Source organism: Asterias rubens, chromosome 10 (assembly GCF_902459465.1).
Source record: "Asterias rubens chromosome 10, eAstRub1.3, whole genome shotgun sequence".
NCBI lineage: Eukaryota > Metazoa > Echinodermata > Asteroidea > Forcipulatida > Asteriidae > Asterias > Asterias rubens.
In genome coordinates this window covers 16,553,513-16,569,091 of record NC_047071.1, presented here as the reverse complement: position 1 = coordinate 16,569,091, position 15,579 = coordinate 16,553,513, and the positions used below count along the sequence as shown (strand labels likewise).

Sequence of the window (15,579 nt, the reverse complement as noted above, 5' to 3'; positions counted from 1 at the left end):
GTGAATGCGGAAATCCGATGTCGTGACAAAACTGTAATTTTATCTCCATGGGATAAAAAGACTGTATTTCTCGAAATGAAAGTGTACAATTTCCTCTTCTGGGATGAATTAACAGGAAAAAATTGCCCAAAAGTCTCCTTTTAAGAAAATTATTTTTGAGTGACATCATCGATTCTTGTGCAGAACGCCTACGTCATCAAAAGGCCACCGAGCATTTTGCAATGCGCGCATGTTCCACGCATTGCTTCCAAAACGAAACTTCTACTTCAAATAAAAAACAAAATTGCTGCAAATTTTCATCACAGCGGAGTAATAAAACCCATCATCTGTGGGATCAGTTTTGTTTGAGGAACCTTGGAGTAGGTGAAGTGAGACATGAGTGTCGATGCGTACGGTCCGAGCTCGCAGAGCTTGACTTTTCTGGACACGGAAGACGGCGAGTTACTGGGAGCCGACACGCAGGGGACGGATTTTGAGTATAATGTAGGGGACTTCACCCTGCCGTCTCAGACGCAGACCCAAAGCCAGGCATCGCAGCTTGATGTCGTGTCGCAGAGTCAGAGCCAAGTAAGAATCATTGATGATTCACAGTATAAAATTTATAATAAATGATCAAATCCACATGTGTTAGCTGTATATCTGTATATATTTGTAAATTAGATCTAGCTTTTCAGTAGGTTTTTAAAATTGATTTTAAAATTGATTTCCCCAGAAAAACAGTGGAAATTAATTGAATTGATTGAATGAAGAATGCATTACATTTTTTTAGCATGCGTGTCATTTGCTATTTATGTCACACTGTTTTCATGATCATCGTGGCTGTACATGGAATTACAAACTCTTGCCAAAGTTCTTTGGCAAAGGGCAATCGCCTCCGTTGCCTCCGTGAAGTATCAGGCCTGCAAAAGTTGCCCTCAGAAGTCCAAATAGTAATAAAAAAATGAAAAAAGTGCAATTTGTAACATTCACAATAATGTGATGATTTTAATTTGTAGTATAATAAGCCAATGTTTAGGATCTTGGTCTCTTTGCGTAGTTGGTGAGGTACCGGTAGTGTTGAAGTCGATGCAAGAGTGTATAAGTTTTTGCATTTTAACAACATTGTCAATGCTGTGTTTTTTCCAGGTTGGGTTGTCTTTGGATGCAAAGCCAGTACAGAATGGCTTTGTTGAGGACAACGTTGCAGCTACCGTACAAACACTGAAGGACTTGACTTTTGAAGAAGATGAAGAAGAGACGTATTACACCAAAGACCTACCTGATCATGCATGCAGGTAAAGATAGGGACAAGCTTCTTGTAGCATATCTGGCCGATATTCACGAAAGCAATCTCTACACTTACTCCTGTCTATCTAATCTTGAGAAATTGGTAATAGTGGTATAGGTGACAACCGGCTTACTATGTCGATCTTTTGAGTTTTCTAAGATAACAAACTCTGCATATTGCTCAGAAAAACTGTATTTATAATGTTGCTCTCAAGCATCTTCATCCAAGTCTCTTCGTAATTGATTGTCTTGTGGTTTTCCTCATTGACAGAAGCGCCATGATTGGCCATTTTCATTTTTGCAATTGTGTAAAGAGCTGCTCTAGGGATTATTTTTTGAATGGCATCCAGGCCAAGAACAAGGCATTAGAGTTCATGACCTTCATCGCCTCTTTGAAAAATCATAATAATAATAATATCAAAGTCTTATATATAGCGCACGTATCTATCAAACGAGGTACTCAAGGCGCTGAGTATATCAAACTTTCAAAAAGATAGGTTATTGCAGTGATGAATTCTGAGACCCAATTGTTTAGCACCTTATAAGGGTTTACAAGGTGCTACGGCGCATACAGCTGCCACAGCCAGGAACACCGGGGCGAACCCCTTCTCTTTTCGATAAGTGCACTGGGTTCTTTTACATGCGTTACACAACACATGGGACCAACGGCTTTACGTCCCATCCGAAGGACGAAGCATCGAGACACTTAAAAGTGTCTCGATTAAGGACACAAGTGTCACGGCTGGGGATTCGAACCCACACTCTGCTGATCAGAAACACCAGAGTTTGAATTCGGTGCTCTTAACCGCTCGGCCACGACACTTCCATACTTACAATGATAAAATAATAATCTGTTTTTGACAATTTCTTGTAGGTATTGCGGCATCCACGATCCATCTGCAGTGGTATTATGCAACTCCACTAAGAAATGGTTCTGCAATGGCCGTGGCAACACCTCGGGAAGGTAACACCAATTTTTAAGAGGATCATGATTTCGGATGATTGAGGACTGTAGGCCCAATTAACCATTGCTTGTCACTGGGCCAGGCGTACCAGTCTTATCCAAGTCCAAATAATAGTTGGTGTGAAGTGACTGTAGAGTGGAGTATAGTTGAAGATTAATTAAAAAAAGTTTTTTTTGTAGAGGATCCTAGTAGCTAAATCAAGGCACTTTACAGCATTGTTGTTTCTATTCATTGGGCAAACCTTTTTTGACCATTGCTTTTTAGACAACTTTCTATAGTTTTCCAACTTGGTTGGCATTAATTCAAGCTGTGACATTGCAATAAAAAGGTATAGATAACTTGCTAACAAATTAACATTGACACTTACAGCCATATCATCAACCACCTCGTGAGGGCCAAGTGTAAGGAGGTCACCCTTCACCGCGACAGTCCCGTAGGAGAGACTGCCCTCGAGTGTTACAACTGCGGATGTCGCAACGTGTTCCTACTGGGTTTCATCCCTGCTAAAGTTGACTCGGTCGTCGTGCTGCTCTGCCGGCAACCCTGTGCCACCCAGAGCAACTTGAAGGACATGAACTGGTATGTCAAACCATCTTTTATCATCAAAAGGCCTGTTTTTTCTTTCAGCCTTGGTTTGGTTACATTGGCCAATTTTTTATAAAACTGTTTAGCAGAAAAAAATTATTAACAAATTTCTTTGCTCAGCAAAAGAATGAACAATGTAAACATAATGTTATGTTTGTTGGTAACCTGTTTTTGCTAAGCAAGATTTGTCTTTGCTTAGCAGGTTTTTGTGCTTATAGGCTTTATGAAATTCAGCCCAGATAGGAGAAAGGTCTGATAAGTACCTAGTTGGACCTTGGACCCATGTTTGGATTTTATTTTTTTGCTTTCCAGGGATCCAACCCAGTGGCAGCCCCTGATTCAGGACCGCTGCTTCCTCAGCTGGTTGGTCAAGGTCCCTTCGGAGCAGGAGCAGCTCCGAGCCAGGCAGATCTCGGCCGCTCAGATCAATCGACTGGAGGAACTGTGGAAGAACAACGCAGAAGCCACGCTGGAAGACCTGGAGAAACCGGGAGCTGATGAGGAGCCTGCTTCGGTCATGTTGAGGTGAGGAGGGCAGGGAGGAGAAGGGGATTCATTCAATTCAATACATTTTATGGCAATGTGTACACATGAAAAGCTCAAAACATTAAAGATGAAACTTACATTGTTTAAAAATAACTTGCAAAAAAATGTTCACACTGTTTTCCTAAGTGCAAAATGTCATCGATAGGCTTAATACGCGTGTTATTTAACATTGATTCATGATGCAACGCGGACATTACACATATTGATTAAGAAAAACATGTAGCTGTATCTCTATTACATTCTATGTTAAGTCTTCAATAATTTAACTATTTTAAAGCATTCCATCCAACAAAAACTCCTCTCTCCATTCATTGCCTACTTAGATATGAAGACGCCTACACCTACCAGAACATCTTCGGTCCTCTGGTGAAGATGGAGGCAGATTATGATCGCAAGACCAAGGAGAATCAGAATCAGAGTAACATGTCTGTACGTTGGGACATCGGACTCAATCGCAAGACCAGGGCTTACTTCAATTTCCCTAAGAAAGAAGGTACAGTGCACTGCAGAGGTTGTCCCAAGTGTTGTAATAGCTAGTGTTGTAGCTAGACCAATTTTAGTGTTGGGCTCTAAATCCAATTTAGTCCACCAAGGGCGAGCAATTCACCAAAATGTTTCATGAATGGTTGTCATCATTGCTGAGATGCTATCTGGGGGACATCTGTGCATGGCAGCACAGTGTAGTTTGCTTGAGTGCTGGGGCAATTTCGTTTTGTTCTTGGCAGGCTCGCCCAGCACCACCCACCATGGCTACAACACTGGTTGTCCCTATTTATTTGCTGGGTAGCCCAACCAGGAAACTATTGGTATTCACGTGCCTGCAGTTATAGACTAGTTCTCTTTGGTTTGAATAATGTTCCTATTCATCGGTGCATCAGTACAAAAACGTATTCGATTTTGCAAAACCTTGTAACTTGCACGAAAATGCGGTGATGTTATTTCGGCGCCATATCGCTATTTTAAATAATTCCAAACCTCACTAACTTCCTAGGCAATCTATTTTATAAAATGTTTTGTTCTCTGTACCCCTTCTTGGACAGATTTGAAATTGATGCAGGGAGATGAGTTGAGGCTGCGCTACCTTGGTGACTTGCAAGAACCTTGGTCAGGAGTGGGTCATGTAGTCAAGATACCAGACAGTATCCTTTGTGTTAATATTAAATACAGTATGGAGTTTACTAAGATTATACAAGAATTAGCAACATTAACTCGAGCATTATTTATTTCCTACTTTAGTCTGATTTTTTTATGTTGTTGCCCTTGGGAAAAATTTGAATTTTGTTTGTTATTATCATTATTATTTTTATTTATTCGACCAATACAAGGTACAACAAACAAGTTACAATAGCACAAGACAGAACATTAACGGGGGAAAAAAAACAATTATAAAAAAGCAAGAAATAAGGAAAATAAATACAGAATTAAATAAAAGAATAAATAAGGTTAAATTAAATTAACTTAAATAAATTAATTGAAAAAGAAAACAAAAGCATAAAAAGTATATTTAGACCTACACCATGTATACGTAGAGTGATTTAAGATGTAGTTTGGACCTTAATACAGTCGATCAGATTATGGAGATGAGATTTGTGTTGAGATTAAGATAAGTGCCAAAGTACCCGTCAACTGCATCAACAACTTTGTGGTGGACTTTGTGTGGAAATCCACATCTTTTGACAGGTGAGGAACATACTGGGTTTTGGGGTTTTTACAAGCCTGTTATTTCATCTTTGAAAGGGCAAGCCCATTTCCTTGTTGATAAGGGCACTTCCATTTGAAAATCTTAAAGTCTTTGTGAAACTTTTGAAGGGCACCAAGGCCAAGACCTGATGCTGATCACACTGATTGAGTGCTTATAGAAGCAGGTTTCATTTTCTTGATTGATCAACCCCCAGAATGCAAAGTGCCCTGAAGACGCTGGCAGTGGACGAGACAGCCGTGTCTAGTTTCCTGTATCATAAACTCCTTGGTCATGAGGTGGAGAACATGGTGATCAAGAGTAACCTGCCTAAGCGGTTTTCCGCACCCAATCTCCCCGAGTTGAACCACTCTCAAGTGTCTGCTGTGCGCATGGTGCTCACACGCCCTCTAAGTCTTATTCAGGTAAGTGTAATGAGCTTTTTGCGTGCGCAGAACCATGGTTACAGACATTCATTTTTAGTGTTAGAATTGATTAGCCTAAAGCTTGCGTGGCCATGCACAGGGTGAGGAGTGTTGAAACATGCGTGGGGTGCAAACTTTCACAGGAGCTTGTTTACATTTAATGCAACCAATACATACTGGTACTCAATGTACATAGTACAATGTGCGTACTCACAACTGTTGAGTGAGACGTGACAACAGTTGAAAACTTTACAGAATTGTTTACAGACTCCCCAATTAAAATTCTTTTTGACAAACAGGGCATTCATGAATGGGAATAAAAGAGTAGTTCAGACACTTCACCAATAACAATTTTTTTTGTCAAAAAAGTAACAATATTGGCCGGGTCTGGTCGTATGGTGATGATTATATAGTTGCGAAAGTTAAAATGTGTTATGTATTTTGCTGATCCAAACAGGGCCCACCCGGGACAGGAAAAACTGTCACCTCAGCCAGTGTTGTCTACCATCTTGCCAAGCAAGGACAGGGGTATGTAGTCTTGGCAAATTAATAAAAGTTTTTTATTGTTGTTGTGTATGTATTGTTCCTATACATAGGAAAGACAAATTTCACGTTTTTATCATGACAATAATAATACTCTGAAGTGGTGTTTGATTGGCTGTTTTTGTTATTTCTAGGCAAGTGTTGGTGTGTGCACCCAGTAACATCGCTGTGGACCAACTGACTGAGAAGATCCATCGTTCTGGATTGAAGGTTGTCAGGATATGTGCCAAGAGTAGAGAAGCTATCGAGTCGCCAGTCTCGTTCCTCACACTCCACAGACAGGTCAGTTGGATATAGGGGACAAGTTTTTTGCGCAGGGATAATGGTTCCTGCCGTCGATTTCACCAAGTTCTTCCTAACTTAGGGTTAATCTTAGGACTTAGGACGAGTTCAGTTCCGTATGCGAAGACAGTAGGACGCATTTAACCCGTCCTAAGTTAGGACGGGTTACTCGTTCGAACTCGAGATAGGATTAATGCTAGCGTTTCGTGAAATCGGCTGCTGAGTGGTCGTTTAGTGACGTACGTATGGCATGCTTACAGAGGTTGAAGTGCGAATGACTCTTGTAATGTCATCTGAGGGCGACCTGCCACTTTTGCAATTATTTTTAACTGGTCCATTCTGCACTGTGCCATGAAACTGGCTGTTGATAAACCAGCGATGCCACCATGCCCGGTAGATTGGTTCCAAAGTGGTCAGCCTCCATTGCCTAAATAGTTACACAATTAGCCTCACTCCATTTCTGCCTGATTTTTTTAAAATGTTAGGTGCGAAACATGGAAGGGAACGAGGAGCAGCAGAAACTGCAAGCTCTGAAGGATGAGATCGGAGAATTGTCCAGCGCTGACGAGAAACGCTTCCGTGCGCTCAAGAGGAACAATGAGAGAGAACTGCTCCAGGTAAATCACCGCGGATAAAAATAATTGCGTCAACTGAAAAAAGACTGAAAAGTCTTTTAAGACTTTAAACGTCAGTATTTTTAAACACAAATAATACTTGCTTAGCAGAGAAAGGTTAGCAGCCAAATTGGTCCACCAAGGGCGAGCGGATCAACAAAACTATTCATGTTTAATTATGGGCCATCATTACTGAAGAACAAGTTCAGGCATGATGCCAGGTTTTTAAACTGTCGCATAAAATTGTGAGTCCAGGGTAGGCCCGCCCAGCACCGTCCACCGTGGCTACAACACCCTTTTAAGCACATCCTGTGGTCTGATTAATGTTGAAATTAATGATGATTTGTTTGATATTCAGAATGCTGATGTGATTTGCTGTACCTGTGTAGGAGCAGGGGACCCTCGTCTTGCCCGGTTCCGATTCCGAGCCGTTCTCATCGACGAGAGTACGCAGGCCACAGAACCCGAGTGTCTCATACCCATTGTGCTCGGATGCAAACAGGTATGAATTGAACTTTCAATCTTTTAAATTGGAAATGGATTAGTGTATTCTTTAAAGAGATAAAGAGGGGAATCAGCTGCTGACTAAGAGAACCTGTGATATCAATGGGAAAAAAAGATGTGAATAGCCCTATGTTCTGACCCTAGCGGAGTCATTGTCGAAGGCAAATGACAACCAATACCAGGCTCGATACTTAACGGAGGCAACAAAGGCGATTGTCTCCATGCCCCCTGGTCATTGCCTTGGTGGCCTTGAAATGCTCCAGTAGAAATTTTTAATTTCTTCATAGGGAGCCCTTTACCAAGGAGAAAATGCCTTGGTGCCCTTGCCCTTTCAAAAAAGTAGCATACAGGCCTGCAACATACAGCCCCACACTTGATGGAGAGTATACGCGGTGTGGGAAAGGGTTAGAAGAAAGTGGTTGTTGTAACCACAAAGATGGAAAACAAAGGAAAGGAAACAAAACCTGAACGTTGAACTTCAAGTCAATGTTATTTATCAAACTGTCTTTGTGCAGGTCATCTTGGTAGGGGATCATTGTCAGCTAGGCCCAGTGGTCATGTGCAAGAAAGCGGCCAATGCCGGCCTCTCACAGTCGCTCTTCGAGCGTCTCGTGGTCCTGGGCATCCGACCAATCAGATTGCAGGTTCAGTATCGTATGCATCCGGCCCTCAGCGCTTTCCCATCCAACATTTTCTACGAGGGATCTCTGCAGAATGGTGTGGCAGCTGGTGGGTATAGCTTATATAAGAAATCCGGGCTTTTGAGTCTTTAAAAAATACAAAAGTGATGCCCATACATTGTAATTCCTCTTATACAAGTTTCCTTAAGTTTTTCTTGATGTTTGTATTGGTGACAGGGCAAGTAAGTAGTGACGTTTGTACGCACTTGAAGTGCAACTTGGATCTGAGCCAAAATACAGGTGCCCTTGTACGCAAAAAAAACGTTTTCAATTTGTTGTCTTCTTCTACGGGGCCAAATATCTTGCCTAGTTTCATCCTCTGTTAATAGTTTCTGTGATTGTTCCACTCTCCAAAGGTGATCGAATCAACAAGGCAGTGGAGTTTCCCTGGCCCCAGCGAGACAAACCGATGTTCTTCTATGCCACGGCTGGACAAGAGGAGATCTCCAGCTCCGGTACCTCCTTCTTAAACAGGTACCTTATTGTACTTAACAGAGAAAAGTTAAAGCGTCAACCAGCAGTTGGCACCACATGAATTCCTGCTCAATGAAATCTTACATCAAAGACTACAATCAAAGACTTACTTTGCCGAGTTGTGCATCCATGCAACACCGAGAGCAAAATGTGGTTCTTTGGGGAAAACCTGAGGGAGTGTACCGCTGTACCTCATAGCTCAGTTGGTAGAGCATCTGCTCTGAGTGTCTCGGATCTTGGGTTCAAATCCCAATGAGGACCATTATTTTCTCTCATCCCATGTTTAATCAAAGGCTAAGTAAACAAATGTGAATCTTGGAGTGAAAAATTTGTAGACTTTATCAGTAAAACTCTTCGATTAATGAACAAGAAATCTGTAAATATTTTCAATATAAACCAGTTGTTTTCCTTCATTACAATACAAAGTCTTTGAATTGCTTTTCAGAACGGAGGCGTCTAATGTCGAAAAGATCACAACATGTTTCCTGCGTGCCGGCGTCAAGCCCGACCAGATTGGCATCATCACACCCTACGAGGGCCAGCGTGCGTTCATCGTCCAGTACATGCAGTACAGCGGCCCCCTGAATGTCAAACTCTACCAGGAGATCGAGATCGCCAGCGTCGACGCTTTCCAGGGACGGGAGAAAGACTACATCATTCTGTCGTGTGTCCGTGCCAATGACCATCAGGGCATCGGGTTCTTGAACGACCCACGCCGTCTGAATGTTGCTCTGACTCGCTGCAGGTTAGTTTCAGGGATATGATTTCTCCGTTTTTGACCGGAAATCCATTTTTCTTAACTTCCACCCCCAGAAAATGTTTTTAGTAAAAAAACATTCAAAAAACAACAATTTTTTTTAATTTGTTTAAATAATTTGTTATTAAATATTATTTATTCCCTGAATTAAGGTACGTTTTTGTGTTAATATGGACTCTGGCCATGTCTGAAACAAGCAGTTTCAATTACGGCTATGGTAAACAACGTCGCAGAATAGGACTTCAGCCACTACGGCATCCAACAGACACGATATTTGGGCCTTTGAAAAAAATAGGAATATTTTATTGAGTACAAGGGTCGAATCAAAATGGATATTGAGTACTCAAAAAAGAGTTACCAGAAAAACGCACAGCCCTAGTGTTTGGTCGGTCCATATGAATCTAACCGACCCATCATTTTTGTGTGTTTGTTTGTATCAGGTATGGTGTGATCATCGTGGGTAACCCCAAGGTCCTGTCACGTCACCCACTGTGGAATCACCTTCTGACCTACTACAAGGAGCATAAGGTCCTGGTTGAAGGACCTCTTAATAACCTGAAGGAGAGTCTGATTCAGTTCAGTAAGCCAAGGAAGCTCGTCAACACAACAAACCCAGTAAGTGTCAGTTTGAGTTACAGAGTTTGGGTACATTTTGCTTTTTGTATGACACAAAACACAAACGTCCATAGATTTACAGTTAGATGATAGAAAGCTTCCTTTAAAATTTTACTTGCTGAGGTGCTGTAGTTTTGAGAAATTGTTTTTAAAAAAATCAAGATTTTTATTTATTGAGACTTGTACATTACATTATACTAGGTAGCTCTTGATTGGTATTCTCACAACAGTAAGACAAAGAAATAAATGTGTTTGAATCCAAGTTCCACCCTAGTACGCTTCCTTAATACTTCTACTGTTTGTGTTTGTTTTTTCTTGCAGGGTGGTCGTTTTATGACGTCTGCAATGTTCAGCGCCAAGGAGGCCATGATACCAGGCAGTATCTATGATAGATCAGGCATGATGAATGGAGGAGGTCAGTGCGTTCAGTCAGGACACCAGTCCTATACATAGATTGCAATGCAATATGATTCTGACAGTAATTAGTTTTTAAACAACTACCACATATCGTTGGTGGAGTTTTTGTTTACCGGTAATACCTTGAATGAAAGCTTAATACTCTATTGTAGATCTGTAAAATAAAGCTGTATATCTTTATAACTATTTTCTTTTGCGAAAAATCAACCTAGCATCTTTTTCATGATTTGTTAGCAAAAATTCATAATATTGTGAACAATTTTTAACAATGAGCTGTATTTAAAATCTTGCAGGATCCAGTCGTTTTGTTCATGGACCAGGCCGTATCCACGACCAGATGGGTTACATCGGGCCAGGCCCCGCCCAATTCGCGGGGGCCAACGTCCCTGTACCAGTCAACATGTTCTTGCCTCCACCCCCTCAACCAGGCAATCACTTCTACAATCAGGGCATGCCGGGGCCACCGATGGGGGGCCACATGCCACAGCAGCGGGGGAAGGGTGCCCCTCCATACTCCAAGAGGAGGGGCAAGCCACCTGGGCAGCAGGGGCAAGGGAAAGGCTCGCAACAAGGAATGGGCGGGGCTAGCCAGCCGGGCAACTCTAGCCAGAATATGTCTCAGTACAATCTCTCAATGCAGAGTCAGGTATGTAGTTTTGTTTGGTTTTTTAAACTCATTAAAATATCACACTTCTACTTTTAAAGCCTTCGTTTTCTTCAAGACATTCTGTTTTTTTAAAAACTATAATGAAAGAGCCCTTTCAAGCCTGTATGCTTTGTGTTTGAAGTGGCAAGGGCACCAAGGCATTTTCCTCTGGCAAAGGTGCCCTTTGAGGAAACAGTAGTATTTTAAGGGCACCAAATAACCAAAGGGGCATAGAGGCAGTGACCTTTGTTGCCACCATAAAGTATCGGGCCTGCCCTTTCATCCAAACACAGCGTTTGAATTCCCAAAACTTATGTGTTTATGAAAAAAATAATCAAGTCATGGAAATGAATATTTCTGTATTGAATAAAGTGTTTGTTGTCTGATTTTCAGGATGGGTCGATGCCATTCTCCCAGGGCCCACTCACCCAAGGCATGTCCATGAGTCAACCGGGCCTATCCCAGGCTGGCTTCTCCCTGCCTGGTCTCTCCCAGCCAGGCCTGTCTCAGCCGGAGCTGTCGCAGGTATTTACTCCCCCCTCTCAATAAATTATCGCAGTACTTGATACTGCAGCAAGGTCATAACTTATAGTATAGAAAGGTTATAACTTGTGATAGAAAGGTCATAACTCGTGATTGTATAGCAAGGTCATTACTCAACAGCCAGGTGAGTACATTCCTGTATGTTGGATTCCACGTGTACATTTATCAAATCTATGCAAAGTAGTTATTATCGATAAACACCTCAAAAAGGTTTGCAGTAACACCATGTAATGACTATCTCTGAATGAGTTGGGGTGGTTCTGAAAAGAACCGTTGGTTTCAACTCGATGTGTTAACACCCTGATAAACAAACTCAATATTTGTGTTTTTTTCTTTTTTTTTCAAACAGGACAGCTACCTGGGAGAAGAGTTCAAGTCCCAGATGGATGCAGCCCTGTCTCAGGACTCCACCTACCAGGGCGATCGTAACTACCAGCACGGCTTCGGTTATTAGTACCAAGCGAAGCACGGCGCCGGCAAACACGCCGCGCCAAACATCGCGAGAGAATGTGTTCGAACATCCTTCTTCAAAAGCAGCCGGGGGGAGGTGGAAGAACGGCGGCGAAGACACCGAGATAAAACAAAACACGAGGATCAACAGCAAAGACGCACACAGTGGGTTCTCCTGAGAAAGAGAGAGAAACCTGGAAAAGGAAAAGTGGAAGGGCGAGGAAAGACGAGGCCATGGTAGATCAGAAAGGGCTTTGTCTAAATGAAAACATAGACCAACAAAAGTGCACTACCGCATAATGAGAAAAAATAAGCAAGTTGGAAAGTGTCCCTTGGGTGGAAAAGGTACTGGGTGTCATGTTCACATGAAGACAGGTTATGATGCCTAAAGTATAAAGAGATGGAGGGTAACATAAGATATAACACCACACACACTAAAACATGGCAACTTATAAGTTATCCTATCCGATAGGCATGCACCATGTTTAAAAATAATTTCCGCAACATTTATAGTGTCATCTTGCCCATGAGGCGGTAACCATTTTTTCGCGACAGAAGTAAGAGGTTTTATCTGTAGCTAATAATGTCCAAAAATTGGTGGCTGGAAAGTTTTTCTTCTGGAATAATAAATGAATTGTATCTGGAAAGCATGCCTGCATCATTACTGACGGTATTTCCCCTTGTCGATGGGTGAGGTGGTGGTAATAAAATTGGTGGTTGGACGAAGAGTACAGAATGAAATGCACTCGTGCAACATTGGTCAATTCCAATGCATATCTGATGTCGTGAAACTACTTTTTGCATTTTAGATGATTTCAGAGGGGTGTTTCAGTCTAAAACAATGCCATTGTTCCTAGGACAAAATTCACAAGCACCAAGCCCCAAACTTGCAACCAAGTCACTATCCGGCAATTTAAACCAGTGCAGTAGAAGGGAAAAAGCACAAATTAATGTACCACTGAGATGTAGAGCGACAAAAAGGTATTATCAAATTTTAAAGAAGTCTTCTAACCCAAAGATGTTACAAAATTAGGAAAGGACATCTGTGTGGAAACAGTGTCGAAACAAGAAATACAAAATGGCTGTGAACTTCAGGGGCCCTACCGTTGGGTACATAAAAACTTTGTGCAGTAATTACTATTTCAAAATTTCCAACTGATCATTAAACAACAAAAGCAACACATGTTTCCTGTCTTACTTTTCTAGGATCTACACCCTAAACCACCAAGACCATTTTTAGAACGTAACTGCATGTTTTTCTTAGACCATTTTAGACCATTTTAAAAAGAAACTGCATGTTTTGCTTAGGCAGAGTTTTGCAAGGTCAAAATGTTCTTCCTTTGTAATATACCAGGCATAAACCAGCGGGGTTTCAAGGTCATGGGAATCAAATTACAGTAATGGTCTTGGAGTGGGGGTGCTGGATTTAAGAGTTTCCAAGTAAAAATTTCATCAAGTGTTTCGGTTTAATTCAGAATTAAGAAGTGAATAGCAATTCTTGGCAGTGTTAACATTAGCCAAACATGTTATATTTAGCATGCATAACCTTCATGATGGTGGGCTGGTTTTTCTTTTTTTTGCTGTGATAAAAACCTGTACTGGGCAGTATATTTCAAGAATGAAATGGCCATAGAAAGTTCACCCCAGTCCCAGTGCATTGTTATATCTGGAACCGTAAACTGCCGGACACATATTACACTGCTTTGCCTGACCAGAGTTTGGGGTGTGACTGAACGGTAGTGACGAGTCAGAGAGAGAGCGGTCGAGATTGTTGAGTTTTAACTTTCCCTTTCTTCCCCGTATTTGAACTGAAGAGATAATGTGCAGTTAACAGCTCACTGTTGATCAGAAAGAAAAAGGTGTTGTAAATTTATCACACATGTTTAAGACAACTTAGGGGGCCCTTGATGTACATGTAGTCTGGTATCGGAGAAACAGTGATTGGTACATCTATCCTGCACTCTTTCAGACCTTGTGGTCCCCTTAGTTTATTTTTTTGTTTCTAGTTCTTAGTAGTACGATTTATTTTAATCTAAGTGTAGATGATTTAATTACAGGTACAGTATATGGGTGAGGCATTAATTTCATTTATAAATCCAGGTTTGGATTTAAGCAAACTTGTGGTAATATAATTATTTGGGGGATTTATTTTAACTTGAAAATAAATTTTGTTGAGCAATTATGGTAATACATGTATACTGCTTGGGATCATGACATGCAGTTGTTTTAATAGTTCTGGTTAGAACTAGTTCTTTCAGAAACATGTTTTTTTCCGAAAAATATGTACAAATTGCTGTCATGTAGCGACATGAGATGGACGGAACTAGAAAAATCAGTTCTGAATTGAATCTTCAGTTACTGAAATTTCTCCAACTGTCATTTTTCTTGAATGAAGCGTTTTTCTTTTGGGCCGCTAGGGTTTCATGGCAATTTAAAGGTCGAGTCATCATTTGGCTATTCTAGCTGCATAAATGAGTTCCCACATTTTGTCACTGAATAACCATAGGACGTTTGCACTCTTCGTTGGCGTTCCCAAGCCTTTATGTTGGTGTACAATATTTGTAGGTCACAGTTATAAACAGTAAGCAGTGAACGGAGATAACACACACAAAATAATTTTACTGGAATATTAATATTTTGGTCAGCTTTGGTCTTATTAGCAAAACATATTGTAAAATATATTCTTTCGTTGCACTAACTTAACATCTGTTTTGTGTTTTAAAAGCAAAAACTAACTTTTAGAAGCACTGATATGCTTTCTATACTCGACAGTGTTTTCGATCACTTCTTGTTGCAAAACTTTTAGATGCATGTAATTATTTTACAACTTCTTTTTACACGAATGCCGTTTCATATCTTTCAAATGCAATGGAAAATGTCCATATTCCTTTTGTATGGGTTGATAAAGTGTACATGTCATGCCTTCATATCCGTTAATAAAACTCGGGGAATAATTTTCGATATGCAAAGGAGATAGATATTAGTAGTGCCAGATACTTGTACTACTTAAAAGTAGTTAAAACAGCAGAAAAAATTGTTGTGGATGGTTGGTGAAAAAAAACCACTTCGAAATAACTGTTCGCTGGCTTGTTACTCACTTCTAGTGGTCAACACATGTGGGCTCAATGTACCTCCATGATGTAGACAAGTACAAAATTATCATTATGCTTGCCAAAATACAACTTTCATTTGTGACTGGTATCCCATTTTACGATTTCTCTTTGGCAGAAAACTGGTAAGCAATACCAGACAAGACTTGATGACAAGGCGTTAGGCGCTGCATATTTGTTACTAACACACAAGTCACAGTGCGACTATACACAGGCAACGGTCGAGGGTGTGTACCGTCCCTGTAACTGCACCGCGCTTAACAACTACCGTCTTGACTTTAAGACTAGGGGTAAACTAATATAAAATCATATTCTTTACCCCCAAGTAATGCGATAGTTTTGGCTTTTCCGCATTTAGTTAAAACGATTTTAAGCTCTATTCACAGAGATTTACCAAGGCAGATTTATGTAGTTTTAAAGGCATATTATTTTAACCATTGACAAATAAATAAGACAAGTTATCACGCATATCATTTTAT

General features: G+C 40.8%; 1 protein-coding gene across 1 annotated transcript; it reads left to right on the top strand.

The window, feature by feature from the left end:
* The first annotated feature begins 4 nt into the window (after window positions 1-4).
* On the top strand, window positions 5-15,568 carry LOC117295449 (regulator of nonsense transcripts 1-like). The gene is made up of 21 exons (XM_033778114.1): window positions 5-567; window positions 1,126-1,274; window positions 2,141-2,230; window positions 2,601-2,810; window positions 3,129-3,341; window positions 3,686-3,855; window positions 4,403-4,501; window positions 4,934-5,042; window positions 5,258-5,465; window positions 5,923-5,993; window positions 6,143-6,290; window positions 6,776-6,907; window positions 7,263-7,406; window positions 7,924-8,137; window positions 8,445-8,562; window positions 9,008-9,307; window positions 9,760-9,934; window positions 10,256-10,349; window positions 10,645-10,997; window positions 11,391-11,522; window positions 11,890-15,568. Exons 1-21 carry the CDS (start codon window positions 376-378, stop codon window positions 11,992-11,994), a joined length of 3,426 nt encoding a protein of 1,141 aa, XP_033634005.1. The 5' UTR covers window positions 5-375; the 3' UTR covers window positions 11,995-15,568.
* Window positions 15,569-15,579: the final 11 nt, after the last annotated feature.

Coding starts and splice junctions, on each gene's coding strand:
- LOC117295449 (XM_033778114.1), top strand. CDS start 376: ATGAGTGTCGATGCGTACGGTCCGAGCTCGCAGAGCTTGACTTTTCTG. Junction 5,466..5,922: donor GCCCTCTAAGTCTTATTCAG/GTAAGTGTAATG, acceptor TGATCCAAACAG/GGCCCACCCGGGACAGGAAA. Junction 7,407..7,923: donor TTGTGCTCGGATGCAAACAG/GTATGAATTGAA, acceptor GTCTTTGTGCAG/GTCATCTTGGTAGGGGATCA.